Raw genomic sequence first — 27,566 nt, forward strand, 5'->3', positions numbered from 1 at the left:
GCGACCAGATAATACCGCTTTCTTGACAGAGAAGCGAGCAGAGGGGAGGGAGCATGGAAGATTTGCAAGCCAGTTGTTAGCCATGCGTTGCCAAATTGTGCGTCGTTCTTCAACATATAGTTGTTTCCTTTATTCGATAGCAAGTGTTTGTATCGTCATGAAAGAGAAAAACGGACACAGAAAAACTAGACATAATATTTGACCTTGATAAAGGTTTGACAACAAAGGAAGGGCAGGAATTTATTCAGATGGCAACGTGGCACTCGAGCGCAAGAAAGGGGAAGCAAGAGAGAACAAACTTATCGCAGTAGTCACGCAGTATTGCCATATGAACGAAACTTCCACTAGGAACAGGGAAAGGGGATATTTTCATTTTGTGGCAGTTGAAAATTGTCAGTAATGCAGGTAGTACACCTGAGCCGACTGAATCGAAACTAGTGATAATGGCCTCAAGTGGAATCCAGGTTCTGTGAAAATCGGCTGCATTATCCCGTTTATATGTTTTCAATTTCCGCAACTTTTATGCTCCTTTTGGTTTGATTTCACTCCACATGGAAAGGTGCTCCAAGATTCAAAGGTAGTAAATAAAATTGCATTTTCTTTTGGAAAAAGCACTAATAAAAAAACTGATGGTGCCAAACAGAGGTGGACCCCCCCCCCAAACACACCCACCCACACGCAACTCTCCTTAGTCGGCAGCTGTCCTACAGAGAAGCAAAATTAAAAAATTCGTGAACTTTCATATTGAAAATGAATTTTGCACGTAACATTTAGAGATATATTAAATTTGTCTGCTCCCGTGGGAATTTCTCCCACCTCGACATTAATATTTTTTGGTGTGCCGTTACTGATCTCGAACTATATTAAAATTCTCTCAGAGTTAGAATAGCCTATTTTTGCATTGTATTTCACATTTTTAAAGCACATTTCTGGGGGTGTGCAGGAACTCGAGAAAGTCTGTTCCCGGATCGGCGGGGGGGGGGGGATATCTCGATACAGACTTCAGAAGTGGCATTTCTTGAAAATAGCAATTTTTATTCCAGAAATGCAAAAACAATTACTTGAGGGGAAAGTAATGATTAGAATTTGAGATATTCACAATGCTGGTGAATTTCAACATTTCACGCTTCGTAAATTTTCCGACTTAGACGAAAAATGGAAAATTTTTACCCACCCAGAACATTCGTTTCGTAGGTTAAAAAAAAATTCCCCATCCCGCACACACTTAAATATCCGATCTAGCGACAATAGCGAACTTTGCAGTCCAGTTGTTGGAAACACTGTCTCAACTGTGCTGCATGCTCACTCGGCCTGCTGCTCTCTTTACTCTCTCTTTGTTTGTGTGCATCGTGTTGAATACATCGCGTCGCGACTTTTGTGTCTAGTTATCCAAGTTCGTTTTTTGTTGTGTGTGGTTTTTTTTTTGTGTTAAGTTTCTGCGTAGAGACATGCCAAAAGAGAAGAGTACAGTGTGGAAACATTTTAAAATTAAAATTACCGATGTTTCTAAAGTTGTGTGTCAACATTGTTCTGCCGAAATTTCTAGAGGCGGGAAGTCGACAAAATCATATACCACGTCTAACATGCAATATCATTTGAAACGATGTCTTCCACATCTGAGAAAGCTGAAAGATTTATATAGTGAAGAAGTATTTGCTGAAAGTGAGAACTCTAGTTCCGGGGAAAATAATGCTGAAAAAGAAGATAAAGTACCGCATGTGCAATGTGATGTTTTTGAACCAACACCTGGCCCAAGTTCATCTGTTCTTGCTATCCGTGAAACGCTATCAGGATATCAAAAAAACAATTCAAAACTTACCATGCAGCCGACAATAGACTCTTTGTTAAACAAGAAAAAAAAATATTCAAGAAATGACCCAAAATCAATAGCAATTGATAGAAAAATATGTGAAATGGTTGTTCTGGACATGTTACCGATGCAAACGGTAGAAAAGGATGGATTTCGAAGGTTTGTCAACTTTTTAGAACCACGGTATCAGATACTTAATCGGAAGGCATTGTCTTCCTCACTGATACCTAAAATGTATGAACGTGTATCACAGAAGGTCCATATAATGCTGGAAACTTGTACATTCATTGCTGTAACAACAGATGTGTGGACCTCAATTGCTGGGCAAGATTTTTTGAGTGTGACAGCACACTTTATAGACACAAATTTTAAATTAATAAATTTGAATCTTGAAGTAGTGCCTTTCAGTGGCACAAGTCACACTGGACTCAATATTGCAGAAAACCTCAAAGAATGTTTTAATAAATGGGGAATTTCCTCGGCAGTAAAAGTAATCATTACAGACAATGCTCCCAACATAAAACGTGCTGCAGGCTTGTTGGATGATCCATTACCTATATGGATACCATGCATGGCACATTTGCTTCAGCTTGTTGTCAACCAGTGCCTAAGTCAAACTGAAATATCTTCGGTTATTAAAATTGTAAAGAGAATAGCAACGCACTTTCATATGTCACCAAAAGACTCCAGAAAATTAAAGGAAACCCAAGAAAATCTAGGACTTCCAGCTCATAGTTTAATCCAAGATGTTCCCACTAGATGGGATTCAACGTATCTTATGTTGGAGCGTTTCTTTGAACAAAGACTTTCTGTAACAATTGTAACATCATCTTTGTCACTCCCAGTCGAAATATCATCATCACAGTGGACCCTAATCGAGAGTTTGGTAAAGGTGTTGAAAATATTCCATGAAGCTACTGTATCATGTAGCAGTAATAGCACATCGATATCAGATATAATCCCAATGAAGAACAGTGTTGTACAGGCAATGAACAGTTTTGCATCTGAACGCCGAGTGAGGAACTTAGCAGAAGATTTGAAATCAACACTAGAACGTCGATTTCAAGAACTTCAGCCTGGGACAAAAGAAGTCTACATGAAGGCAACAAGTCTGGATCCTCGCTACAAATTAAGGTAAGCATAAATCAGTAACTTTACAAGGACCTTCTCTGTTATATACCTGTCACTTTTTTACCAAATTTGTTCTTTTTTCCTTTGCATATTTTCAAGGTAAGACTCTACTTTATGTCCTTTTCCTAAGAAATACGTGTCATATATCGTTGGAAAGCTTATTGTATAAGGAATTCAACAACTTAAATTACCTGGAGGAGGAAATTGATAAAAACCGAGGAACGACTTGAGATGACCGGACCCCTCTCCGATTTTCTTCGTATTTGGCATGCTCACTAATTGAGGCCTCCTAATCACGAATCTGAAGTTAAAATTTGTCGGGAACGTCTAGAAATTGCAAAATAAGCAAAAATAAGGCGTCAATGGTTCGAAATTTAGACAAGACCGACAATTTTTAACTTCAGATTCGTGATTAGGAGGCCTCAATTAGTGAGTATGTCAAATATGAAGAAAATCGGATAGGGGTCCGGTCATCTCAAGTCATACCAAAACGGATATTGTTCGGATATGAGTAATTGAACGTACTGAGGAAATTTTTCGATGATGAAGCACATATTTAGAAGTGAAATGAGTGCTAATGGAACCTAATGTAAAAGGCCTAACCTAACCTCGTAGGCATACCTCGTCCCCGTGAATGGTTCGTGGAGCTACCCGTCCATGGTTTTTGGAGCTAACATGAATGGTTTGTGGAGCTACCCATGCATGGTTTCGGGGGCTAACGTGAATGGTTCATGGGGCTATCGTGAACAGAAAGTATAAAAAGAAAAAAAGTACTTACCCGAAGAGATGCCGGCTGTCTGCAAGCACGGTTTTGAGCAATGGAGTAAATTATTACTGGGGATAAACGTATTTTACACTATCTACAAGTTTTTAGGAACCTGTTCTTCTTCATGCATCATACACACGCACAATGCCCCGCGAACGCAAATGAGCAAAGCACATGCATTCACAATGCGGACACAAAGACGAACCTGCAGTGTTGTTAACTCCCATCGGTTACCACCAAAAGGCAATAAGGACGTAAAGTAGAGTCTAGCCAATTCCAAAATGTATTCAGAATAGAAAAAAGGTATCTGCTATCTAAGGTGTCACTTTATGTATTATTAATCAGAACCCAGCAAATAATGCCGGCAAATAGCAAGAAGAATTAGGTTAAGTCTCAAAGTACCAAAATTGTGTCTGGTAGATAATTGGAAGTTAAGTTTGGCTTCAAATTATCAAAACAGTCATCATACACAAATTCCTTTTTTTCTGATTTTTTTAAAAATATATATATTTCTGAATTATGCCTTCATTAAGGCAATTTGCCAAAACTGGCAATAAATCAGTGCTAAATAAAAAAAAAATGGTAAATGTTTACTATCCTTCGGACACCTATAACTTCTGAGTTTCGTCAATTATTGACATTTCTACTTACCTATCTGCTTCACGGATCATTTTTTAACGTGTATTCACGTTTTTTTGATCATTTTTTTTTTAAAAAGTGTTTTTGTAACTGAAGAACGTACGTTTCCGCAAATGGTTTGTGGGGCTATGTGAGAATGGTGTCTGGGGCTATGCGAGAATGGTGTGTGGCGCTACGCATATTTTTTTTCGAAACCAATTTTTAACTATTGTAACCCATTGTGACCCTACCTAACCTAACCTTAGCGGAAATGGTTCGTGGGGCTGTGCGTCAATGGTTGAATTTCCGCTATGAAACATTCCCACATCACACAAAACACCTTCCAGATGTTAGACAATACTACAGGAACTTATTACGGTAAGTAGTTTCTTCTGTAGAAATGAAGAAATCTGTCCGAAGGATAGTAAACTAGTACCAAAAAAATACAATACAGCAGTTTGTGATTTTTTTTTTTGTTCCTGCATTTGACCACAGCAGAACATTACTTCTTGAGTTGTTTTTTTTAAGTTCACTTTATGCACAGAAAGGTTAGTTGGTACTGAATGTGCAGTTTAAAGTGGAATCTGAACCTTGTGCCATATGCGCTCGTGTTGTGTGATGCTACAATACCCAATATGACTCACATAACTTTACCAAACTCCAATATTATAACTTCTTTGTGTAATTTATCGCACAAACAGCGATGCGAAAAAAAAGTTTTCGTCAGAGTTTTCAGTCCTCGTGATATGAACGGCTAGACATAGAGATTATTTATTCATGGGCGAAGTTCAGCCTGTGGCAGCTCTACCACTTAACCTACAAAACTAATATATCATCATGAAATTTTATTTTTAATCCTATCTAAATCCTTTATATTTTGTCAATGGAAGTGTTGTGCATTTGTTTCAAAACTCTTTGATCTGTGGACGAAATTACTTTAAAATGTTAAAAAGTATGTAAAATAAACCACATCAATCAATTGTTAGATCATCCACAATAATCTAACAATCTACTATTGTTCTAGAAGTGCTTATGATTCTGGTAGGCTTTTTTATGACTTGCATCATGCCGAAATGTTTCCTTGGTTAGCTGGGTGTGCTGAGAGAAACAGAATATTGTTTTGCTACACATGTACTATCTTTTGGGCAAAAGACTGAATGGCGTATGGTGTTCTGAGTTGAACAACCTAATTAGAAAATGCTATAAAATACCAGTCTTACAAACCTTTGTTGCATGGTGAGGCATCTCATTTGCTAGCATTTAAATATGCCTGGATCATGTTTTATCAGAAGCTGCCTAACTTCAGGCAACACAATGAAACTTTACTTTCAAATAGACAATACTTATATTGAATAATCCCATAAGTAATCTATTAGGCAAAAATGACTTTGGACTTGGCATTCCCACTCGAAATGCTCATGGTACGCCATTGGTATTTATGAGCAACCATTCATTTACACTTTTCATATGTATATCTGGGCTGCTGCTATCTACTTCACGTGCTTGGGGTACAAAGAGGTATTAATTACATTGCAAAATGCTTTTCTTCAGTTAGGTGAGTCAGGTTTGGACTCTTAGTATTAATAGAACACACCTAAATGCTTTCGGTACTAATTTACTATTCCACAAACAGATTTCTTCATTTTTGCACAAGAAACTACTTACGGTAATAAGTTCCTGTAGCATTGTCTAACGTCTGGAAAGTATTTTCTGTCATGTGGGAATGTATCATAGCGGAAATCCTTTATTTTTGTTGAAAAGTAATTCTTCGACGCACAATAGCCTTTGGCGCGTACACCTCCGTAGATTGTCGTGCTTGTGTTTTGTCGATTGCAGGGTTTCCAACCACGCCGATGTTTTCCGAAAAGATGATGTATCATGGATGCGTGGTGAAATTCATACCGGGTGTGAAAGATCCACTGGATTTTGTAATTGGGTACTTGAAAAACAGTAGCCCCACAAACCATTGATGGATAGCCCCAGAAACCATTCATGCATAGCCCCACGAACCATTTCCGGCAAGGTTAGGTTAGGCAAGCATAGTTAAAATTGTGTTCGTAAAATAATGTGAAGAAGCTTAAAAAAAATAAAAACTTCATGAGTATTTTTTGGTTACGAAGGTTGGAAACACTGCATCGACAAAACACAAGCACTACTCGCGATGATGTACGAAGGTGTATGCGCCATACTGTTTCTTACGTAAATAAAGAAGTACTCGTAATGTGAAAAATTGAAATTACTTTCATGAAAAGAAATGTGAATCCACCTTCAAGAATGTTCCGCGAAGCAGATACATAAGTACAAATTTTAAAAGTGATGAAACTAAGAAGTTACATGTGTTTGTGGAATAGTAAATTCTTACCATGCTTTCATTGTTAGGTTAGGTGTTTCAAGTTTAGGGCTATTAGTATTAAAATGTCCCTAAATGATTTCAGCATCTGATCACGTAAGATTCAGTGTAAAGCACAAAACCCCCTGTTGAGCCTCACATGAAAAAAAAATGATAGAACTATGTATCCAAGACGTGAGTAAACCGAGAACAACTTCTCACTGTGAAGTGCAAACAATCATGTACACTACTTTTCAAATCTTACTTTATCTGGTAAATAATGCTTTTGAAGCTTTTAACTGTGCTACTTAGCTTATCCATGCTTCAAATTTACTTTCCAAAACTGTATTCTAAAGCATTTTTCTAATTAAAAAAAACAACATGTAAGGGCTTGTATGGGGATCTGGTGGCTAAGTAAAGCCCATTTCTTTTAAAGGGCTAATTTATTGCTAGGCCTTAATTAAACTAGTCGGTAATTAGACAGGTTTTTTTTCAGTATTGTGGTGAGTTAAGTCGGTAATTTTGACTGACTAGTTTCCATCCCTGGGATGAAGTTGTAGTAATGGTTGTTGAAAAATAGAACTAGTTCCCTCAAAATAAAATCTGAAATACACCACCCAACAAAAATATTATGATTTAACACATCTTTCAATTTCTAATTCAAATTAGTAAGTGTGGACAGTATTAATGCAGTTTTCAGTGTAGGATTATTGCTAAAGTTCATTTTTCTAATGTACATGCTCATACACATCAGAAGTAAAGTTTTTTTCATTTCATTTTACAGGATTTTTAGAGAAGCATCACAGTCGACTCTAGTAAAAGAGTTGCTACAGCAAGAGTTTGAAGCCTCTACCTCATGTACGGAAACTGGTGGAAACCATGATGAACAGATTTCAAGTCAGTCCAATGGTGAATATGGACTTTGGGGTATTTGTACCCAACTTCTTGAAGAGTGTACCCATAGTGAAACACGTTCCACATCTCCTCTGGAAGCTGAAATGGACTCTTTCTTCAATGAACCATTGATATCTCATAGTAACAGTGCCCTTGGTTATTGGGAAGGAAACACCAAGTATCCACTTCTGAGAAACTTGGCAAATAAATACCTAGGTGTGCCAGCATCTTCAGTTTCGTCTGAAAGACAATTCAGCACAGCAGGATATATCTGCAACAAAAACCGCACAAGACTGAATCCACAGAAGGTTCAGCAACTTACATTTTTGAATAAGAACCTGCCAGTTGTAGACTTCAAGTGGGACTAGTTTGTGTTATTTCTCTATCCATTCAAGAAAAACCAATTGAAATATCTGCATGTTAAATGTGATTAAAATTTATTTTTTATTTTTCAGATCAATGTAAACAATGCAATACCTCAGAGTTTGTTGATAGACAGTGCATATTATATATGTGTAGTTAATAGATGTATTTTTATCAATATTTCTAAATATAACTTACATTTTTCTCAGATATTGATTGAAGGACTGTATATTATTCCAATTTTCCTATACTTGATACTTTGTATTGAAGGAACACCATGCACAAGGTGTTGAGATTGCGAGTTGACCACTCCACACAGCTACTACTTTATATCGGATCGGTAGAATATCGGTTATCGGTATCGGTAAATTTCATATCGGTACTTTATCGGTATCGGTAAAAATTTCATATCGTCCCATCCCTAGTTTATCGGTAAAGTTACTAATTATTTTACCGATCTGATATATCGATAAATATCTGATAATTTAGTGCAAAATTCTGCCATTTTGTTGTAATTTTTATGGAAGATCTCCATGCCCTACTTTCTGAAAAAGTAAATGTGTAAATATGCAATTTCTTTTTCACTGCAGTAACCTTGAAACACACATTTATTAAGGAGCTCAATGAACCTTTCAGGTTCTTCGAGGACCATTTCTAATTTTATATCGGATCGGTAGAATATCGGGTATCGGTAAATTTTATGTTGGTACTTTATCTGTATTGGACAAAATTTCATATCTATCCATCCCTAGTGTACATTTGGATGGTTCTGAAATTTTGATTTGGAGAAGAAATGAAGCACTCGTTTATTATAATTTTTTGTAGGTTACGAATATTTTCATCTTGTAAGAACTATGGAAGTATTACAGTTTTACACTTTGAATAATGCAGATGTTAACACTATCAGGTCTTCTGTGACGATTTGCATTTAAGCTGCACATGGAAAATTTCATCTGCCAAGCTCTGTACTCAACACTGTAAAGACTCTGAGTAAATTTAAGTTAAAAATATTTATCCTTTACAAAACATATTGCCATATAATAATCCCACATTCCAATGTTTATTACAGAAAAACAGAAAATCCTTATCGTCCTGTTCCATGGAAGCATATTGTAATGCGTGTATTGTTTTCATGACTTTAAAATAACAGTAAAAAATGAACATGATAAAACAGATTTTCTTTGCCAATTTCATAAATTTAGTGCTCTTCTCCAGTTGTATATTCAATATTGTATTTTCACTTAATGATTTTAGAAGTAAGATCATGCGCAGTGGAACCTCATTTTTATGTTTTTTGGAGATGCAGGTCAAAAATCTTAAGATCTGGGACAATTTTATGACAATTTGCTCCATTGGGAACATGAAGAATGAATATACAATGCATAGAACCACATACTTATGGGGAATAAAAGATCGAGATTTCAGTACAAAATCTTGGCATATTTTGGGATCAAATGCAGTGTATAAGATGGCATTTTGGTTTTAAAATGGTGAATATAACCCTAAATTTCATTTCAAAAACTAATTATTACTAGAGGCATATATTTTTGGTAAATAAAAAAGCAAAATTTCGGTACAAAAACAGTCGATTTCGGGTTCAAAAGCTGTAAATAAAATAAAATTTTGGTGTTACAGTGGTGAATAATCACATGACATTTTGGTTTTAAAATTGTGAATATAATCTTAAATTTGATTTAAAAGCTGCACTTATTACACAAAATAAACTTACCCTTTCTAATAGCACATTTATGTAGTTACCAGAGTATTAAGTTTATTCCTGTGTAAAGGGTTCCATTTTTGCTTCTCAAATATTTACAGCAGAATTAATCAATTTTCGGTAAATTGCATAACTCACAGGATACTTCAGAAAGTGTTGCGTCGGTATATATATGGTAAATTTCGTGTTTAATAGTATATTTTGCAGTTCATTTCGCATTATTTCGTGACAAAACTGGGTAGAAAAACCCGCCTCACACCTTTCAGATACATGAAAAATGAACATTACAGCATGTTATTTCATATGTCGTGTTTTCGTCCAAAATTAGGGCTAAGCCAATTCCGATGCCAATGTATCAGTTTCAGAAAGTATGGGTTGGTTTTTGTTTTTTTTACCAGTGTTTTGTTCATTCTCGGGGTTCGCAAAAGTGCCACGTGACACTTTTGTGGAGACTAATTGTCTTCAAAGTTATGCAAAATTCAAATTTTCATTAATTTTGTACAAATTATGTGGAAGAAGTGTATTTTGCTATTATGTAACATATATTTTCTAATATGCTGGTGTAATTTTTTAAATATTAATAACAAAACTCTCATGAATTTATATTTGTAATCTAATTGGAATGGGATACTCACCCATTAACCCACTAATAATGAATATTTTGGACAAGTTCTAATTTTTACAATTTTCAAATATCAGTATGGATATCGGTTCAAAGTGGTATCAGTTCAACCATACACAAAATAAACATTTCTCTTCTAATTGTACATTTATGTAGTTATCAAAGTATTAAGTTTATTACTTTGTAAGGGAGTCCATTTTTACTTCTCAAATACATTGCAGCAAAATTGTTCAATTTTTCATGATATGCATACCTCGCAGAATATTTCAGGCTTCAGAAAGTGGTAAATAAACTCTAAACTGTGTGTTTAAGAGTATATTTCACATTTCATAACAAAGCAAGGTAGGTGTGATGCTGTTCACACACATGAAAAATGAACATTCTAGTCATGAATGAAAACATGAAATTTCATGTTTCCGTCAAGAATGACATAAGCGTGCCTCTAATAATGCAGGAAAATCTAAAGTCCAGAAATGTAAAATTGGGGTTCCACTATAATTTTCAGGAATTTCGCATCAGATACCTTGCTCTTCAGTAATACAGTGTTACTTCAATTTATGTTTGTGGGGGCTTGTAGTTAATAAACTCAAAACACTATAAAATATAAAAATCCAGTTTTGGAATTATAAAAGTTAATTTCAGTGGAGTTTTTTCTCAACCTGTTCTCAAGTTTACGTCAGTGCAAAGTGCTGTATTTACATTTATATTATCCATATCTGTGTACAATACACAATTCTAGTTTTAATAGGAAAGCTACAAGTATTATATCTTGTACATAATGTGCAACCCAATTTAGTGTCAAGAAATTAATTTCTTATTTGTTGCTAGGAATTCTGTTGCTTTGTGAACCAAGATGGAATATCATTGTAGATGTACAATGTCAATGCTAAATAAACCCAACCTAGTCTAACCATAGACTCTCACAAAATTAGCAGTGTATGATATTTTCCTGTAACTGTTGAAAAATATTTCAGGATGACCAAACCTGTAGACTGAATTTGAATTGTAAGAAGAATGTCCTTGAAATAATCAGCCATTCAATATGTGCCTTTCTTTATATTGATAAGAATGTAAATGCACTAGATTGCTTTGTGTAGATCCTTTATTAATAATGATTTTTTATTTCAGGGCCTTGAACGTTCCGAATGTGAAAATAGCCAAATTTCACCATAAGCCTCTGAGTAAATTGATTGGACGCCTTACAAAGACTTATAACTTGCCTCCAGATGCCTGTGTAAACCTGAACAAGAAGCGCAGTGAAGGAGCACTCCTGTTTTTGATTTACAAACGATTCGTGGATCAGAGTATGGGTAAGTAATTCTACTTTTGTAATATCTAGGTGTGGGGTGCTTATGTCAGTTTTGTAATGTAGCATGATAGATTGGATACTTCAAATTATACAAACAACTCTAAGTAACTCTCTAGCCTTCTTAAATCCAAATGAAAAAATATAAATATGCTGACCAAGGCAGTAATTTATTTTATTAAAAACATAAACTAAACGTAACGTTTATGTTTTTAATAAAATAAATTACTGCCTTGGTCAGCATATTTATATTTTTTCATAATAATGGAAACAAGGCTTAATGGTGTTATAATTAAATCCAAAGGATCTGGCTAAGGTTACCAGATCGCTATAAGGGAAATGTAGGACATTATGTTAAAAAAATGTAGGACTTTAAGTTAAGTCAAAATGTAGGACACAAAGCATTCACAATAAACAGTACACATTTCTAGAACATGTTAGAAAGTAATTTAAAATTGACACTTTTCAGCTTTAAAAAAATATGATTTCATAATGAATTGAGGGGCTTAGTGGAAAAACTCACATTAGCATATTTTTCAAGAAAAAGAAGGTTTTGCGTTTCAAAGCACCAACACTTTAATATGCAAGAGTGTTACACAATTCTAACACTACAATGTAAAGGAATGTCTGTGATATTGCACTGCAAATCAACACACACTTACGTCAATTCCTTTGTGAGGAAGTGCATATGATTGGATCACTTGATGTCACTGCCTTCAATATCTTTGATGACACAACATACTTGACTTGCTTCCCCTGTGTTCCACTTCAGAGTTGTGTAAAACTGGTGGTAAATGGATGGAATGTACTGCAACATTGTCATGATATTATATTTAGCCTTCTGGATAGCCCTTCATTCCGGATACTTGCATTTCAACACCACTTGCCCTAAGGATGGTGGCTGCCCTCTTCCTCCTTGGAAACGCACATTACTCCATGGCTCACATTCAGAGTACGTGTATCGCACTTGGATGATATGGCTGCCTTTCGTGAAACACATGCATGTTGCTTGTCTCATGTTGAAGATTTGTCCATCTGTCTTTTTTCGTATATTTTCCTTCCATTACTGTAAAGCGATTCTTTTTCCTTGCCTTCCTTATTAGCATTATCCATTGCGAGGGTGTATAAACAGACTGTTTTTTTTTCTCTTCAACCTCTCAATGACACCGAAATCTGCATCACATGGTAGGAAAGTGTGACCCGGGACCAAAAACCTATGCTCTATTGTTTTGAGATCGGTAATGTCCAGCAAGTACATCCACAGGGCCATTATTACTAGTTCTTATTTTGTCCCAATGCAAGAATCACTATATGCTATTACATTACACCTGCTGTGAATATCTTCCGGTAGGTTTGTCATAACTCGGAGGATACAGATTCTGCCCAGACGCACATAACTGCAGAATCGTCATGACAGAAATGGATTCCAAAGTAGTATGTCCACAACTGCCGCAGGTAGAACACAGTCTCCATGCTGATCATGGGTGTTGGAAGTGCTTGTTTGAGATCCATGGCGATAACTATTGTGTTGCTCTGAACGTCTTGGCACTCCTTTTTTTTGCATTCCTTAAAGACTGATATGCAGCTTCGGCTTTATGAAGATGCAACTCGTATTCGGGTGGCTTAGGTTCTACATGCTGCATGGAATCACATGTATCGGTACATGGCATTTTAAATGCAATGTTGAACTCATGGTTGAATACATGTAGATATGTGTGTAACTTCACTGGAGTAATAGTCTTTTGCTTGCACTCTTCCACATACAAATAATACATCTGCTGCAGGAACTGCACTGCAACTACTGGGTTTGAAGCCCTAGTGTAGTGCGAACGGTTTCTTGGGAAAGTCATGATGTGATTCCTGACAATATTCAATTCTTCCTTCGCAATAGCATGTGGCCTGTTTTAATGTCTACCTCTACCATCTTCTGGTGGTGAATGCAATTTCTTTGCAGATGAATCTTTCTTCCTTGCTTCTGTTTCGCCATGAGCGGTATGCAATCTACTCTCAGTGATGCCATGCACATTGCAAAATGCTTGTTTACATACATTGACTTTCTTTCCGGAGGGCAGATGCAGAACGTAATGGAAAGTATTATCACATCGGGAAACATTTGGAATTTTCCTGTCTGGCCAGTAAACACGTTCAAATGCTGACCTGTGGATCAGACCAAGAAGATAGACATTTTGTTTGTTAAAGTCGCCCATGTTATAAAAGGAAGGGAAAATGTTATCTTTTGACTCAGAGTCTATGTCCATGTACCGGCACCATTCACTTCTGCAACACACCACATCACTATGTGCTTTGTTTGGTACCTCTTTGCCTGTACATCCAACGTATGTTTTACCTGTGTTCCTCTTGCACTTACGTTCATTGTCTTTCCAATTTTCTTCGTTTTTCTGTCGTTTCCGTGGTTTTACAGGTGAGCACGCAAGACTGGAACAACTCGCACCTTCTCACACAGCTGCCATGTTTACTTTCAACAGTAAAATACAAGAGTGACCACGATTGGATGATTACCTGGCTTGTAGCCAATGGCAGACCGCAACACATATTACATGCTTCATTGCGATAATAAACATAGGGGATGGGTAATTTTTCCACTCAACTTGTCGGAAAAACAATTGTGTTGTTTCATTAATGTGGGTGTACAACCCATGTGGTATGCAAATGAACTGTGGATTAATGGTGCACAAATCCAAATTTGTTGTTATCTCGATTTTGAAAATTTTGCGGGTTACGCCGTTTTTCCACTGGTACTTCTCAGTGAAGCCAATTTTTATCAAACTTTCAGGTTTAGTCTAAATATATTTATGAGCCACTGAACAGTAAAAAACTTTGAAACTATACTGAACCAGTACCGAACTTTTTACAGATTTTTATGAAAAAAGTATCTTTCTCATGAGTCCATAACTTGGGGGGCAAAGTCAAACTTGAGCCAAAATTTGAAAAGAGGGGCAAATGGAATTGGGGGGCTAACTTTATGGGGCAGAATCGAACTTGGAGCCTAACTTTGGGAGACAGAATCGGAAAATTTCCATCCTGTAAAATATGAGATGTTTTTTTAAGTCAAGTTTGTGCACAGATAACCATTCCATAAAAAAAGCATCCAGAACTATTTTTCTATGTAATTGTTACATTTGAGAAATAAAGAAAATCACCCTCTTTATTTATTTGTTCTACAGGCGGCAGGTGGTTAAAAAAAATTAGTGGATTTTTGATGGGGAGGAAGAGCAAGTGTCCTTGATTGCTCCTGCCAACTTACGCCTATGTTCTGATGTTATCGAAAGTACTCTCTCAACTTTTGCATTATGACCTGGAATGGCAGAATGGGAAAGACCTTGTTCCATCAGTATAAACCCCAAAGCAAGAAATTCCACTGAGGCACTGAACAGTGAAATCAGAATGCAGGCCATAAAGTTTGTTCATTTTTTCTTCCATTTTCGTTCTAGCAGGACAAACTTTTCCTTTTCTTTTCGAGCAATTACTGGATCAAAATAAATTTGAGATCCTAGTGATGCTCAAAATGTAGGACATTTATGATATTTTTCAAATTCCTCCCAGATGCCGAACATAAGGCTAAAATGTAGGACATATCTGGGAGAAACTCACATCTGGTAACCCTATTTACAGCTGCAGCAACACAAGCCTTCCATCTGTTCCTATACTGGGCAAGATCAATCCAATCTTTTTCACCCTTAGCAATTTCTTTTAGGTTCATCTCAACATTATCCGTCCATCTTCATACAGGTCTCTTACCATCACGTTTCCAAACAAGAATCCTGTAAACTCTTTATTTCCTCTCCCATTCGTGCTACATGGCCTGCCCACAGTCTTCTTGATTTAATTATTCTAATAATATCTGGTCAGGAATACAAATTGTGCAGTTCTGCAAATATAAAAACAACTTGATTTAAATACAGTAGGTCAAGCGTTTAAAGAGCAAATATGGTGAGACAGCCAAAAATAATGTAAAAGATGCAGTCAATGTTTGAACTTTGTAAATGAAGTTTTTTATATGAAACATTAAGAATAATATATACATATTGATGGCATTATTAAGGAATATATTGATTGATTTGCTTTATTTTTTCGCTTCTTGTGCCACTTTTGGGTAATTTGCGAAGATGGGGATGAGAGATGACATGATGAAATTGATGGACACCCACAAACATCCATGCCCAGACTGAGACTCGAACCCGGGACCCCTGGCATCGTAACATGGTGTGCTAACCACTCTGCCACAGGGGACCGGCGATTAAGGAATATATGAGCTAAAAGAAGATTGAATAATAATGTGAAGATACTTGTCTTCTTTATTGCACAAAAGTGAGTAGAAATATTATATTAAATAAACTTCCAATATGGTTTGTGTAAGGTTGTAATTGAATATTAATTAAAAATATGATCATAAGCTTATGTTGAGAAATTGTCAGGTGTTATCATAAGAAGTTATTAATTGGAGTATCAAACTGAGGTTAATCATTTCAAAAATTCATTGAATATAAAAGTAGTACAGGATTGAAGTAAAATTAGATACGCAATTGTGTGATGTCAATTAACATAGATTATAGTAAGTGGATTTCATCTATTAGCACTATTGCCTTGAAATCAAATCATCTTCATTAGTTCAGATCCTATTTATACTGTGCCCCCAGTTTCAGTTGGCCCATCTGGATCTCCCTGATACTATTCTGAAATCAAGGTTTTTCAGGTTTTATTCCTATCTGGAGCTACTAAATGCAGTAATAACAAATTTTACAAATTATTTTTCATTCTTGCTCAGTAGCTCACTAAGTTGAACATTTGGCATGCAACATCACTTTCTGGGGTCGCATTTCTGGTCTAGCCACATGTTTTGAAGAAAATGCTTCCGTTCTTATCAGGGATGTCCAAAAATTATCCTGTAACCAAACATTGGGAACCTGGATACAGAACCTTTTACTGCATTCCAGGAATCTGTGGAGAAACACTGTGCATGATGGTTAAGGAGGGGAGAAATCGATTGGGCAGAGCAAGGGAGTGGACTCTGCTTCAAATGGCTGGTACTTGCTACCACATTGCCTCCTTCATGCAATCCCTTTCCCTCGCATGCATTTATTGGTCAAGTGTTCTCAAGTCATTGCTTGCCTAGAGGGCTAGTTTTCGTTTGCTTGCACGGCATAGTCCTGGGTACCAGACTCGAATATTTCAGGATTCGGACTTTGCCATCCCTAGTTTCTGTGTGCTGTAGTCAGTGAAATTACTTGGGTATTCATTCACAGGAGGGGAAAGCTGGAATGAAATGGTCAGAGAAGCTGTCGGTGACAACCAAGATCTGCAACTGCAGCTGGTGACTTCTATAGCAAACTACGAAGATCCTAAAGAAGTTCTGCAATGGGCTAGATTCTACAATCTTCCCACGGAGAAGCTTCCATATAATTTGCGATTGCTGGCAGGAACCGACGTTAACAGGTAAGTTTGCATCTCTGTCAGTTGGGCAAAAGTAAAATTGAAAAGTAAAAGAAAGTAACGAGGACCAAAAAGTTCCATCTGGGACTCAAAATACAGTGAATGCCAAAATAGTTTCTTACCATGGTCGTTGCCAGAAATTTTTGTAAGGGGCAAAAATAATAATTATTAACATGTTTATGATTGTTACAATAATAATGATTTTAAACTAATGAAATTTAAAATAATGTTCCAATATTATTATTATTGTTATTTGATGACTTTTCTACTATATGAGTGAATATCCAACACAACTGTTTATTAATACCTCGTTCAAGGGAGAGCTTTAAAAGTTAGGAAAAAACTCTAATTTTTGAAATTTTGAAAACTGTGAAAACATTTATTCTTTAATGTAGCTAAATTGAAGAACGTGAAAATATAAACTGGTTCCGGTTTTTTCAATTTATGGCATTTTACTTTGTTATTCTACTTGAATCCCAATATTTATGGTTTTTTTGCAACTTGAAATAAACTAAGCAAATTTTCAAGGGGAAGGAGTCGGTGGACTGGTTCACCAACCCCTCCCTCCCAATGTATATGTTTCTAACTGGTTATTTTCCATGTAAATTACTCTTATTAACCTTTTGACTCTGGTAACGTGCACAATGAAAGCATCTCGTATACTGACGGGCACCACATGGTGCCATTTAAAACATCATTTTGCAATCCATCATGTTTCCAAAGCTACAGATGATATTTCATTTCTTATTTTGTTCATTAATGTGCATATGAAAGTATGGCATACTCACATTGCAACCCAATACAAGCATTGGAAGTTTGTCAGAAGCTGATCTTCTTTTTTTATTTGATATGAATTTCTAATTAAAGTGTGAGCTCTTCAAAAGCATGCATGATGAAAGAACAAACTTAGAATTCTATTTTTGAATTTTTATTGGAAGGCATGGAGGGTTCCAGGAATCTTAAATCAATTAGGTTGGTCCAGCGGCTGTGGTGATGGGAAATTCTTGTGGAATATTGCGTTGCTTATGGCCTGTCCGGATTGGCAAGCGCTCCGTCCCGTTCTCTCCAGTTGCTTTCGTCTGCCGTCGAAGTCGTCCGAATCTACACATCCCCTTGCAGTACGGTTGTCACTTTTTCAGACAGGTGTCACCCCTAACATCACCCACTGCGCTCTAGAGTGCAGATGCACACAATGGAAGCAGAAGGCAGACACCAACCAAATGTTTCAATGATTTCCACTTACTTACTACTAATATTAGAAATGTGACGTGATTTCTTCATTTTCAATTTTTCTACATTTAGTTCTATCGATAAAATGTCCAAGTATAACTGAGTTTTACATCTTCTATTCAGTAAACGCTATCTCCGCAAAGCGGAAGATGCAATATGGCTGCCAAGCGCAGAGCCAAAGTAAGTTGGAGCGTGCATCTGTTGTCCCATTCGCTTCACCCCTCCAAATCCATGTCTGCCGCCAATTCGGACAATGGAGGTAGCATGAGTCCCCGGATGGAACGATGCTCTAGGCGACAACTGCTGCCGATTCGGACGCGGCCTAAGCCTCAGAGCAACAGTTCGGTGTCCAAGGCTCGACCAACTCTAATGGTCACCACTGGTCAGCAAATGAATGGGTCTCCCATTCTGAGCCTCTCCCTGAACTGCAAGCAAAGGGGAGATATTGACAGCAGAAGGTGTCGTTTACAACTAGGCAAAAATCAGGTGTGTGGCTACATTACGTTTTTTTTTTTTTTCACACTTGAAAAACTCCTATCTGGAGATGAAAAGTCTGGACAGGTTCTTTTATCATTCAGACTTTGAATGTAAACTATTCATCACAGAGAGTTCAATTATGTTTTACTTTGGATGCAATGTCTAGGACTTTCATGGGTACTGTAATGTTGACATTTCAAATTGATGCAGGTGTACTAGAAGAAGAAGAAATGGTAATTTATTCGAAAAACCCTTTTCTGAGATCCCTGTACTTCCCTTTTTCCATGAAACCAAAGTGAATAGAAAATCGCAAAATGTAACATTGCATTGTAACTACAACTGTGCTTAGTTCAAAATTGTCGCATAACTTATCTTAAAAAGATAATTAAAATGTATTATCCAATAACAAAATAATAGTGTTGCTAATGATTCATAAGGTCAGCAGCACACCGGATTCGACACAACACGATGAGTCATTCTTGTTGCAGACCATCTGTTATGCGTGGCCGGACACCGGACAAAACGTTTGAAGTTACCTTGTGATGGATGCTTGGCCGAACATCGGACAAAACTTTTGACTCAAGTTTGCGCATGCGTGAATCCACTCACTTCAGCCACAGATCAGATACAGGAGCATGTTGAAGCCAAAAATTTTCAGACCAGTGAGGTTTTGTTTTAATTGCAGAAATGGTGAACCATTGTGTCACTTCAAATATGACAACGGATATAAAACTCTGAACATTTCTCTACATGCATCCTCCCCGATGGCACAGTGCTAGCGTTATCGCCTTGTAATCAAGGGGTCCCGGGTTCGATGTGGAAGTTCGTAGTGGTTCGGATCCCACTTCAAACTGTAGGTCCAGTCCTGATTAGCTTTACTGTGCATAAAGTGGACTTAAAACAGCAAATCAATCAATTTCTCTACATGCATGAATATAATCTATATCCTCATAAATAATACAAATATGTTTATCACATCTTCCATTTGGTTTTACCGTTGAACTTTAAAATGATGGGCATAAAAATAGCTAATTGGTAGAGGTACATTTTTTTGGTAAATAAAAAAGCAAAATTTCGTTACAAAAACAGAGTCCATTTTGGGTTCAAAAGCAGTAAATAAAATGAAATTTCGCTGTTATAGCGGTGAAACGGTGCCATATAAAATGACATTTTGGTTCTAAAAAATGTGAATATAATCCCAAATTTGATTTAAAAACTGCACTATTACACAAAATAAACATATCCCTTCTAATAGCACATTAAATCATTACCATAATATTAAGTTTATTCCTGTACAAAGGAGTCAATTTTTGCTTCTCAAATATTTATAGCAAAATTAATCAAAGCTTCCGTGAATTGCATAACTCACAGGATATTTCAGACTTCAGAAAGTGTTGCGTCGGTATATAAACGGTAAATTTCATGTTTATAAGAGCGTTATTTCACATTTTGCAGTTCATTTCGTGACAAAACAGGGTAGGAAAATGCACCTTGCACCTTTCAGAAACCTGAAAAATTAACATTAGAATGTGTTATTTCACATTTCGTATTTTCATCAAAAACGAACTTTGCATGCCTCTACTGATTGCTAATGTTAGAATAATTGAAGAAATTGAAAATTGATTTTTTTTCAAGCCAAGCATATGGAATAAATATTTCTTGCCTGGTTCTGGAAAAACAAATGTTATGGCAATCCAGGGGAGGGTGGGTATTATCAAAATTATTAGAACTATATTACTTAGTAGGAAAGACAATGAGTTAGTTATTACCAAATGGGGGGAATATGTGCTATAACATTTTCCAAATAGGATATTTGAAATGTACTGAAAACAGGCAGGCTCGTGGATTGTTTTCCTGCGGGTTCACCGATGTAATGTGAAACCAGTGGTGTGCCCACTATTTTTGAAAATATGGAGGGGGTACATATACATATTTTACTATAGCCTGTCATCATTTTGACTTATTTTCCTGGCTCTGACGTTCTTTTTTTCAGAAGTGCTAGCCAAAGGGGGTTATGACCCCCACCTTTCCTCCTTAGACATGCCACTGTATGAAAATATTCAGTTTCTGCAAATAAGACTTTCTCCGCCAAACAAGTAGGATGGGGGCTTATCCAAAATGTTCTTATGTGGAAGTATGAAGATTGAATATGTCAAGTGTCGGCTTCAAATTTAAAGGCCACAGAGAGCAACACTGCAAGGGAAAAAGCAGCTCTTAGGCTGCGAGGATGGTGCGTTTTGCGAGAGCACGAACTGTCAGTTTTCCTGAGATGATGGTTCGACGGTATCCATTTCCATGTATTTTGTCCTATTCCCACCCTGAGCTTCTGCTTGCCGCTCTGTACTTTCACCATGGCAGGAGTTGTCCTGCAAGGATTCAACTGAGGAACTGCACCAGCGTGGCTGGCTCGAGATTTCTCTTTTGCAGCAAAAGAATTTGTCATGTTGCGGCCTCAAAGACATTACTTATTACGTAAGAATTTTTGAGAAAAATTGTGAAAAGATAAAGTTATTGTTTATTGTCCATTCTTGAAATGAATATTGTACATTACTGGGGGTTCCCTGCTCCTGTGTGCTATAGGGCCAACCACGTCTGACTGAAAAGGTATTTTGTTGCAGAGTTGTAGTTTGTTTGTAAAAGAGTAAATATACATGATCTACTAAGTAGAAAAATAAGTTGAATTTGATTGCATCTTTAGTCTTTCAAAATGTTATTTGCTCTATTTTGTTGAATCATTTGAGTGCAAGCCAGCAATTACATGTAGTCATTGAATCTTATATTAAATGATTAATATCATATTTTCAAATTAATTATTTGCTAGAAATATATTCATTTCACAAAATATAAATTTATTCTGCTGTAAAGTATTCTAATGAATTATTAACCCCCCAAATGACATGTATAAAAGATCTACCTAGATCTACTGTGCATATTGATAAAATCTGTAATCAGATTTTAGCTAACAAAATGACTTGTCTTGCCACATCATGTTGTGTCCCATTGTGTTGCATTGCATGGTATTCTGTCACGTCGTCTCGTGTCTGATCCGGTGTGTGGCTAGCCTAAGGAGTCTGTTGCAAGAGTTTCATCTTCTATAAGTTTTCTAACTCCACAGTGAATCATAAAGCTGTGTGCACTGTGTGATAAAAACTTCAAATTCTAAACTTTGTGAATGGTTAAGTGTTGTATCTCTTGTATGTTTTCAGCCATGCAGGATGCAGAGAAGACCAAGCCGAAAAGTTGGAAGAACCAGCTGAAAACTGGGATGATTACGATGTTGAGCCTGTTACAAGAAATCACGCAGGTTCAACAAGGTAATGCTGAGCCTTCTGTATTAGCACAACTAACTAACTTAATCAATAGAACATGCTCTCCTCTTCAATATGTTGTTCTTGTTTGTGTTAAAAGTGGAGTGTATGTGTTGAAGAATTTTAATAATGAACATACTGCTACTACATACATATTCCTGCTACTTCTGTACTATAATTTGGAACAGGCATCGGATTCTGTATTAGTAGACGCACATATTTTTGGTAAATGAGAAAGCAAAATTTGGGTACAAAGACAACGTGAATTTCAGGTTCAAAAGCAGTAAATAAAATTAAATTTTGGTGTTATAGTGATGAAAAAAATGGATCAAAAGAGGTATATAAAATGACATTTTGTTTTTAAAATTGTGAACATAATCCGAAATTTGATTTATAATTGCCCTCAGTACAAAATCAACATAACCCTTATAATAGCACATTTATGTAGTTACCAAAGTATTAAGTTTATTCCTGTATTCTTGCTTCTCAAATATATACAGCAGAATTAATGAATTTTCTGTGAATTGCATAACTCACAGGATAATTCAAACTTCAGAAAGTGTCGCTCCAGTAAATAATCTAAATTTCGTGTTTGAGAGTCTATTTTGCATTTTGCAGTTCATTTCGCATTATGTAGTGACAAAACAGGGTAGGAAAATGCACCTCACACCTTTCCGAAACATTAAAACTTAACATAATAATGTGTTATTTCGTGTTTTCGTCAAAAACGAAGCCCATATGTATTAGTTCAAGGTAGCATCAGGTCAGCCATAGTAAAAAGACTTCGGCATCGTCATGCACGAAATGAACATTTCATTATACTCCGTATCACTGCATAAATATAGGTAGCCAGCCCCGTAGGTAGAATTGATCTCCAGGGGGGGCTTTGGAAACCAAGTCCATTTTTCAAAACTTTAACAGTGTTAAATGAAGGTAAATTATTTTTGGGTGTGGGGGGGCCGGTGTCATTAAGTTAATATAAAATGTAGAAATATCACACAAATAGTACATTTTTCTTTAGGTATCTTCTAAAACATCTCTTGAAGTGTTAATTGCTATTGATATAATTTCTTATTGCATACTACACACTAATTTTGATGATACAGATATTTATATCATACAAAAAAAATGCACAATATTCAATCATAGTGCCTACCACTATTCCACCCCCAGCTGAAGGACTAAAACTTTTCTTCGTTCCCAAAACTTAGGAGACATTGACCTTCGATGCAGATATACAAGGAATGTGGATGATGACATCATAGTCACAGATTTCTGTCTAAACGGGAGACCGCAACAGGGGCAGCAAAGGTACGGATAAAGAAGCTCCTCTGTGAAAGAACATTCTGTAATCTATAGAATCTTCTAAATACTTGCCGCTACTTCGACTTCAGCTCATAAACAAGATGAAATTATGTTCTGTGAATTTGTCCTTTCAAGTTATGAGCACATAATATCCGCTGTCTACATTTTCACTTGTCACTACAAACAAATTATACAATAGTTTCTCCTAATGACCGGGTGGTAATGACTATGCAAGGAGGTCTAAGGACAATGCTGGGGGGGGGGCTGACCCCCCCCCCCCCTGGCCCCTGCCTGGCTACGGGCCTGTAGGTAGCAGGTATGGAAGAAGTAAGATCTTTTCACTTACTCCATTATTTCAAGTTTTATGTGTTTTCAGTGTTAGAAATTAACATGTGGTATGAAATATAGGCAGCACTTGATTAATCATACATATAATTTATGTAGTTTGCATACTATTCTACTTGTGAATATTTGAATTCAAGGAACGAGATAGAAAAATCATAATTTGAGGCATGCATATTTCTTTTTTGACGAAAACACAAAATGTGAAATAACACATTGTAATGTTAATTTTTCATGTTTCTGAAAGGTGTACGGTGCATTTTTTTTACCCTGTTTTGTCACGAAATGATGCGAAATGAACTGCAAAATGTGAAATAGACTTAAACACGAAATTTACTGTTTATATACGGACGCGACACTTTCTGAAGTCTGCAGTATCCTGCGAGTTATGAAATTCATGGAAAATTGATTAATTCTGCTATAAATATTTGCGAAGCAAGAATGGACCCCTTTATACAAAAATAAACTTAATATTCTGGTAATGATTTAATGTGATATTAGAAGGAATATGTTTATTTTGTGTAATAGTGCAGTTTTTAAATCAAATTTGGGATTATATTCACATTTTCAAAACCAAAATGTCATTTTATATACCCCTTTTTCACCGCTATAATAGCGAAATTTCATTTCATTTACCACTTTTGAACCCGAAATTGACTGTTTATATACCGAAATTTTGTTTTTTTATTTACCAATAATATGTGCCTCCAATCATAATTCATAAGCTATACATATACTTTTTAAAAGTTCAGATTTTTACTTTTCGGTATACTTTGTAATGCCATCACCTGAGGAAGAATAGTAATACTACTTTTTGTTTTACTTCAGCAGAGCTGGTGGAGCAGGAGCTCCCAGTCAGCCATCTCTACATAGGGTTCCTGATGTTTGGGTTCCAGATAATGTAACATATCACAAATTTTCTCTCCCACCATCCAGTATTGTACTTGTGGATACGGTTAGCAAATTGGAAGAGTTCTTCAATTTTCACCTGAAGGTATAATAATACAATTATTTATAGTAGTTGAAGTTATTAAATTACAGAGATATCAATTAGAGGTGTTAATGGCACAAAGAACGTATGTGAGCATGAAATAATCTCATGGTTTACTTCAACTTGAAATTAAATATATGGCTGAGTTGATAGTATTGGCCTGTACCAGTGATATTGACATCAGAAAGTATCGGTTGGAGTACAGTTGTGACTGCTTTATTCGAACTCAGTTCTGTGTAATTCTGTTTTGTGCGTAAATTACTGTAGGTCCCGGCAAAATATAATTTAAAAACATGTTAATTAAACCTTGTTTGTACGTAATCCGTTTATAAATTCGGGGTTATACATACTAATTTTCATAGAATACGGTTGATTTGTACGTAACCAAGCTACAAAAGTATGCATTTCTTGTGGTTACAAAAACACAAGGTTATTTTCAAATACCATACAAAATTGGATGGCATGGGGGTGGTCGGTCTCGAGTTGCGAGAAAGACTAGTGTGGCAGGGCGGTGTCGCAGAGGAGGCAAGGAGAGGTGGCGCGCAGCATGTAATCAGAGGAGAAAGATTTGCCGCAGTTGTTCAGACCATGAGACACATTTTCTTTTGTACGTAATCGCAGTACGAAACTACACACGTTAGTAACATGCCGAAAGCTGATGTTTGTAGTGGTCCATAATAAAAACAGAACAGTGATTCCATTAGTGAACGTTTTCAGTTGCTACTGTTCGGCTATGGAAAACAGAAAGAGGAAATGTTAACGTGCTTGACCAGAAAGTAAAATATATATATACGGGAAGTGGATGCTAATCCACATAAAACTTAAGATTATAACACCATTAATCCTTGTTTCCATGATACGAAAAACTCGAATATGCTGAATGAATTTCCTTCATTCTTCTTCCTTCTTCTCTCCTCTTTCTCTGTTGTCCTTTCCACTGTTTCTAACACCTTCTTCCATTCCTTGTTTATCTTCAGTCCCCTCTTCCAGTTCATTGTGTCTTCATCACCTTTCTTCCATTTTATCACTAGTATTCTCTCCCCCTTCCTATCTGCTTAGCCTCATCCCACTCTATGTCATGTCCTGTTTCTCTCGTGTGTTTAAATTTAGTTAAATTTTAGTTCGTTAATTTAGCACTTTGACAGAAATAGCCTGTATTATGTATATCTTGTTCCTCAAAATAGAAACAATTACAGTATTTTAATAATGATATGGCGTATCTAAATCTGATTTGTAAGTAATTCTCCGATGTACGTTTTATTTTCTCTCCACCCTGACATACGTATAACTCAGGTTCAACTGTATATTCACTGATACTGGCCAATATTTTTCCTGAGTTTGGGATATTTTGCAGAGTAATTATTAGGCACACAAATGTATGGCAAAGGAGAATTGACAAAAGAGGTAAGAAAAACAGTATATAACAGTGGTAGAAAAAATATTTTTTGACTTTATTCTGATAAATGTGGAAATTATTAAGTTTCTTAAGTGAGAGAGTGTGGTTGAAATTGATAAAGAAATCTGCCTATTCATAAACAGGTCTCAAAATTTTGCTGTAACTGACAAGTGTAATAGATATTTATTAAGAGTGTGCCCAAGGGACCCCCCAAATTTCTTTCCTCTTTTTGAAAATACTATGGTAGATTCAACATACTTCCTGATGAGACACTAGATGCAACAGGTATAGAACAATTCTCTCTGTGTGCACGGTTTGTGGATTCTGAAAAATAGCATTCACCAAAATTGTAAGTTTCACTGTGGGTAGTGATACATCAGCTGAAATCTGAATCCAGTTCTTCTTGAAGAATGTCATAAACTTGATCTTCACACTATTTTGACAAACTTGATCTAGCTGCAGTTGAAAAGGGGACTTTCTTAATTGCAATCTTTATCTGTGAAAAGGTTTTCAATTTTACTGTACCTAAAGTCAAAGTATTTGAGCCCCCATCACGATTTAGCCTCAGCTCCTTCTTATGTAACAGATGTCACAGAACCGTTTCAGATGAAGAGTTCAGCCAGAACAGATGTTCAAATTTGAGTGTGTGTTCCATGAATAACAAAACACCAAATACGAGGATGTAACATCCTCGTACTATTGTAGAGGAATATTTCCGCAGGAATATTTTCATTCCTTATGTCAATGATTTATGAAGTAATCTGACAAATAGATTTTGTTTGTCATCATTTGAAGTTCTCCTGCCAAAAAGTGCTTCTACATAGCATGTAAATTAGAAAGCCTTTCAGTGTATTATGGAAATTGAGGTTTAGGTACAACATGAAAGGCTGAAAATCTCCTTTCGTGTCAGAAGTGGAAAAGCGATTGTCTCTCACCGATGGCATAGTTGTCACCTTGTAATCACTGGGTCATGGGTTCGATATCTTGTAGAGGCACTCCCCAATGTCACAGTGGTAGCGTCGTCGCCTTGTCATCAAGGAGTCCCAGGTTCCATACCCGGTGGAGGCACAAGTGGTTCGGATCCCACTTTAAACTGTAGGTCCAGTCCCGATTAGCCTTTATGTGCGTAAAGTGGACTTAAAACACCATATCAATCAACCAATTGTAGAGGCACAAAATGGTTCGGATCCCACTATAAACTGAAGGTCTAATCCTGATTAACGTATCTGTGCATAAAGTGTACTTAAAGCAAAAACAAAACAAACAAAAAAAAAATGACTTATTTCTGGATATGCCCCTGATATTTATGTTGAATAAAAGATCAACATTTTGATACAAAAACTGGGTGCGAAGAAAACTATTAAAGTTGGTTTGTTCTTGTGTAAATAATCAATTTTCCATGATTTTACATAACTCGCAGGATAAATCAAACTTCAGAAATGTTGTGTCAGTGAATAAGCTTTAAATTTTGTGTTTCAGAGTTTATTTTGCGGTTCTTTTCCCTTCATTT

At 36.3% G+C, this 27,566-nt stretch overlaps 2 protein-coding genes across 4 annotated transcripts in view; both read left to right on the top strand.

Annotated features, from left to right (window-relative positions):
• The window catches only part of Nbr (exonuclease mut-7 homolog), a 51,986-nt gene that overhangs the window by 11,859 nt on the left and 12,561 nt on the right, over positions 1-27,566 (top strand). For 2 of the 3 annotated variants that reach the window (XM_083135721.1, XM_083135722.1), the window contains exons 6-9: positions 11,379-11,560; positions 16,821-17,010; positions 21,921-22,028; positions 24,498-24,663. In XM_083135721.1, coding sequence (XP_082991847.1) covers positions 11,379-11,560; positions 16,821-17,010; positions 21,921-22,028; positions 24,498-24,663 — 646 coding nt within the window. The remainder of the gene's footprint in view (positions 1-11,378; positions 11,561-16,820; positions 17,011-21,920; positions 22,029-24,497; positions 24,664-27,566) is intronic. The other variant, XM_083135723.1, reaches the window with a different exon arrangement.
• Positions 1,311-8,123, top strand: LOC145998929 (zinc finger BED domain-containing protein 4-like). Its single transcript, XM_083135725.1, has 2 exons — positions 1,311-2,944; positions 7,439-8,123. Exons 1-2 carry the CDS (start codon positions 1,449-1,451, stop codon positions 7,914-7,916), a joined length of 1,974 nt encoding a protein of 657 aa, XP_082991851.1. The 5' UTR covers positions 1,311-1,448; the 3' UTR covers positions 7,917-8,123.

Source organism: Lepisma saccharinum, chromosome 14 (assembly GCF_977018435.1).
Source record: "Lepisma saccharinum chromosome 14, izLepSacc3.1, whole genome shotgun sequence".
Taxonomy (NCBI): domain Eukaryota; kingdom Metazoa; phylum Arthropoda; class Insecta; order Zygentoma; family Lepismatidae; genus Lepisma; species Lepisma saccharinum.

Coding starts and splice junctions, on each gene's coding strand:
- LOC145998929 (XM_083135725.1), top strand. CDS start 1,449: ATGCCAAAAGAGAAGAGTACAGTGTGGAAACATTTTAAAATTAAAATT. Junction 2,945..7,438: donor GATCCTCGCTACAAATTAAG/GTAAGCATAAAT, acceptor TTCATTTTACAG/GATTTTTAGAGAAGCATCAC.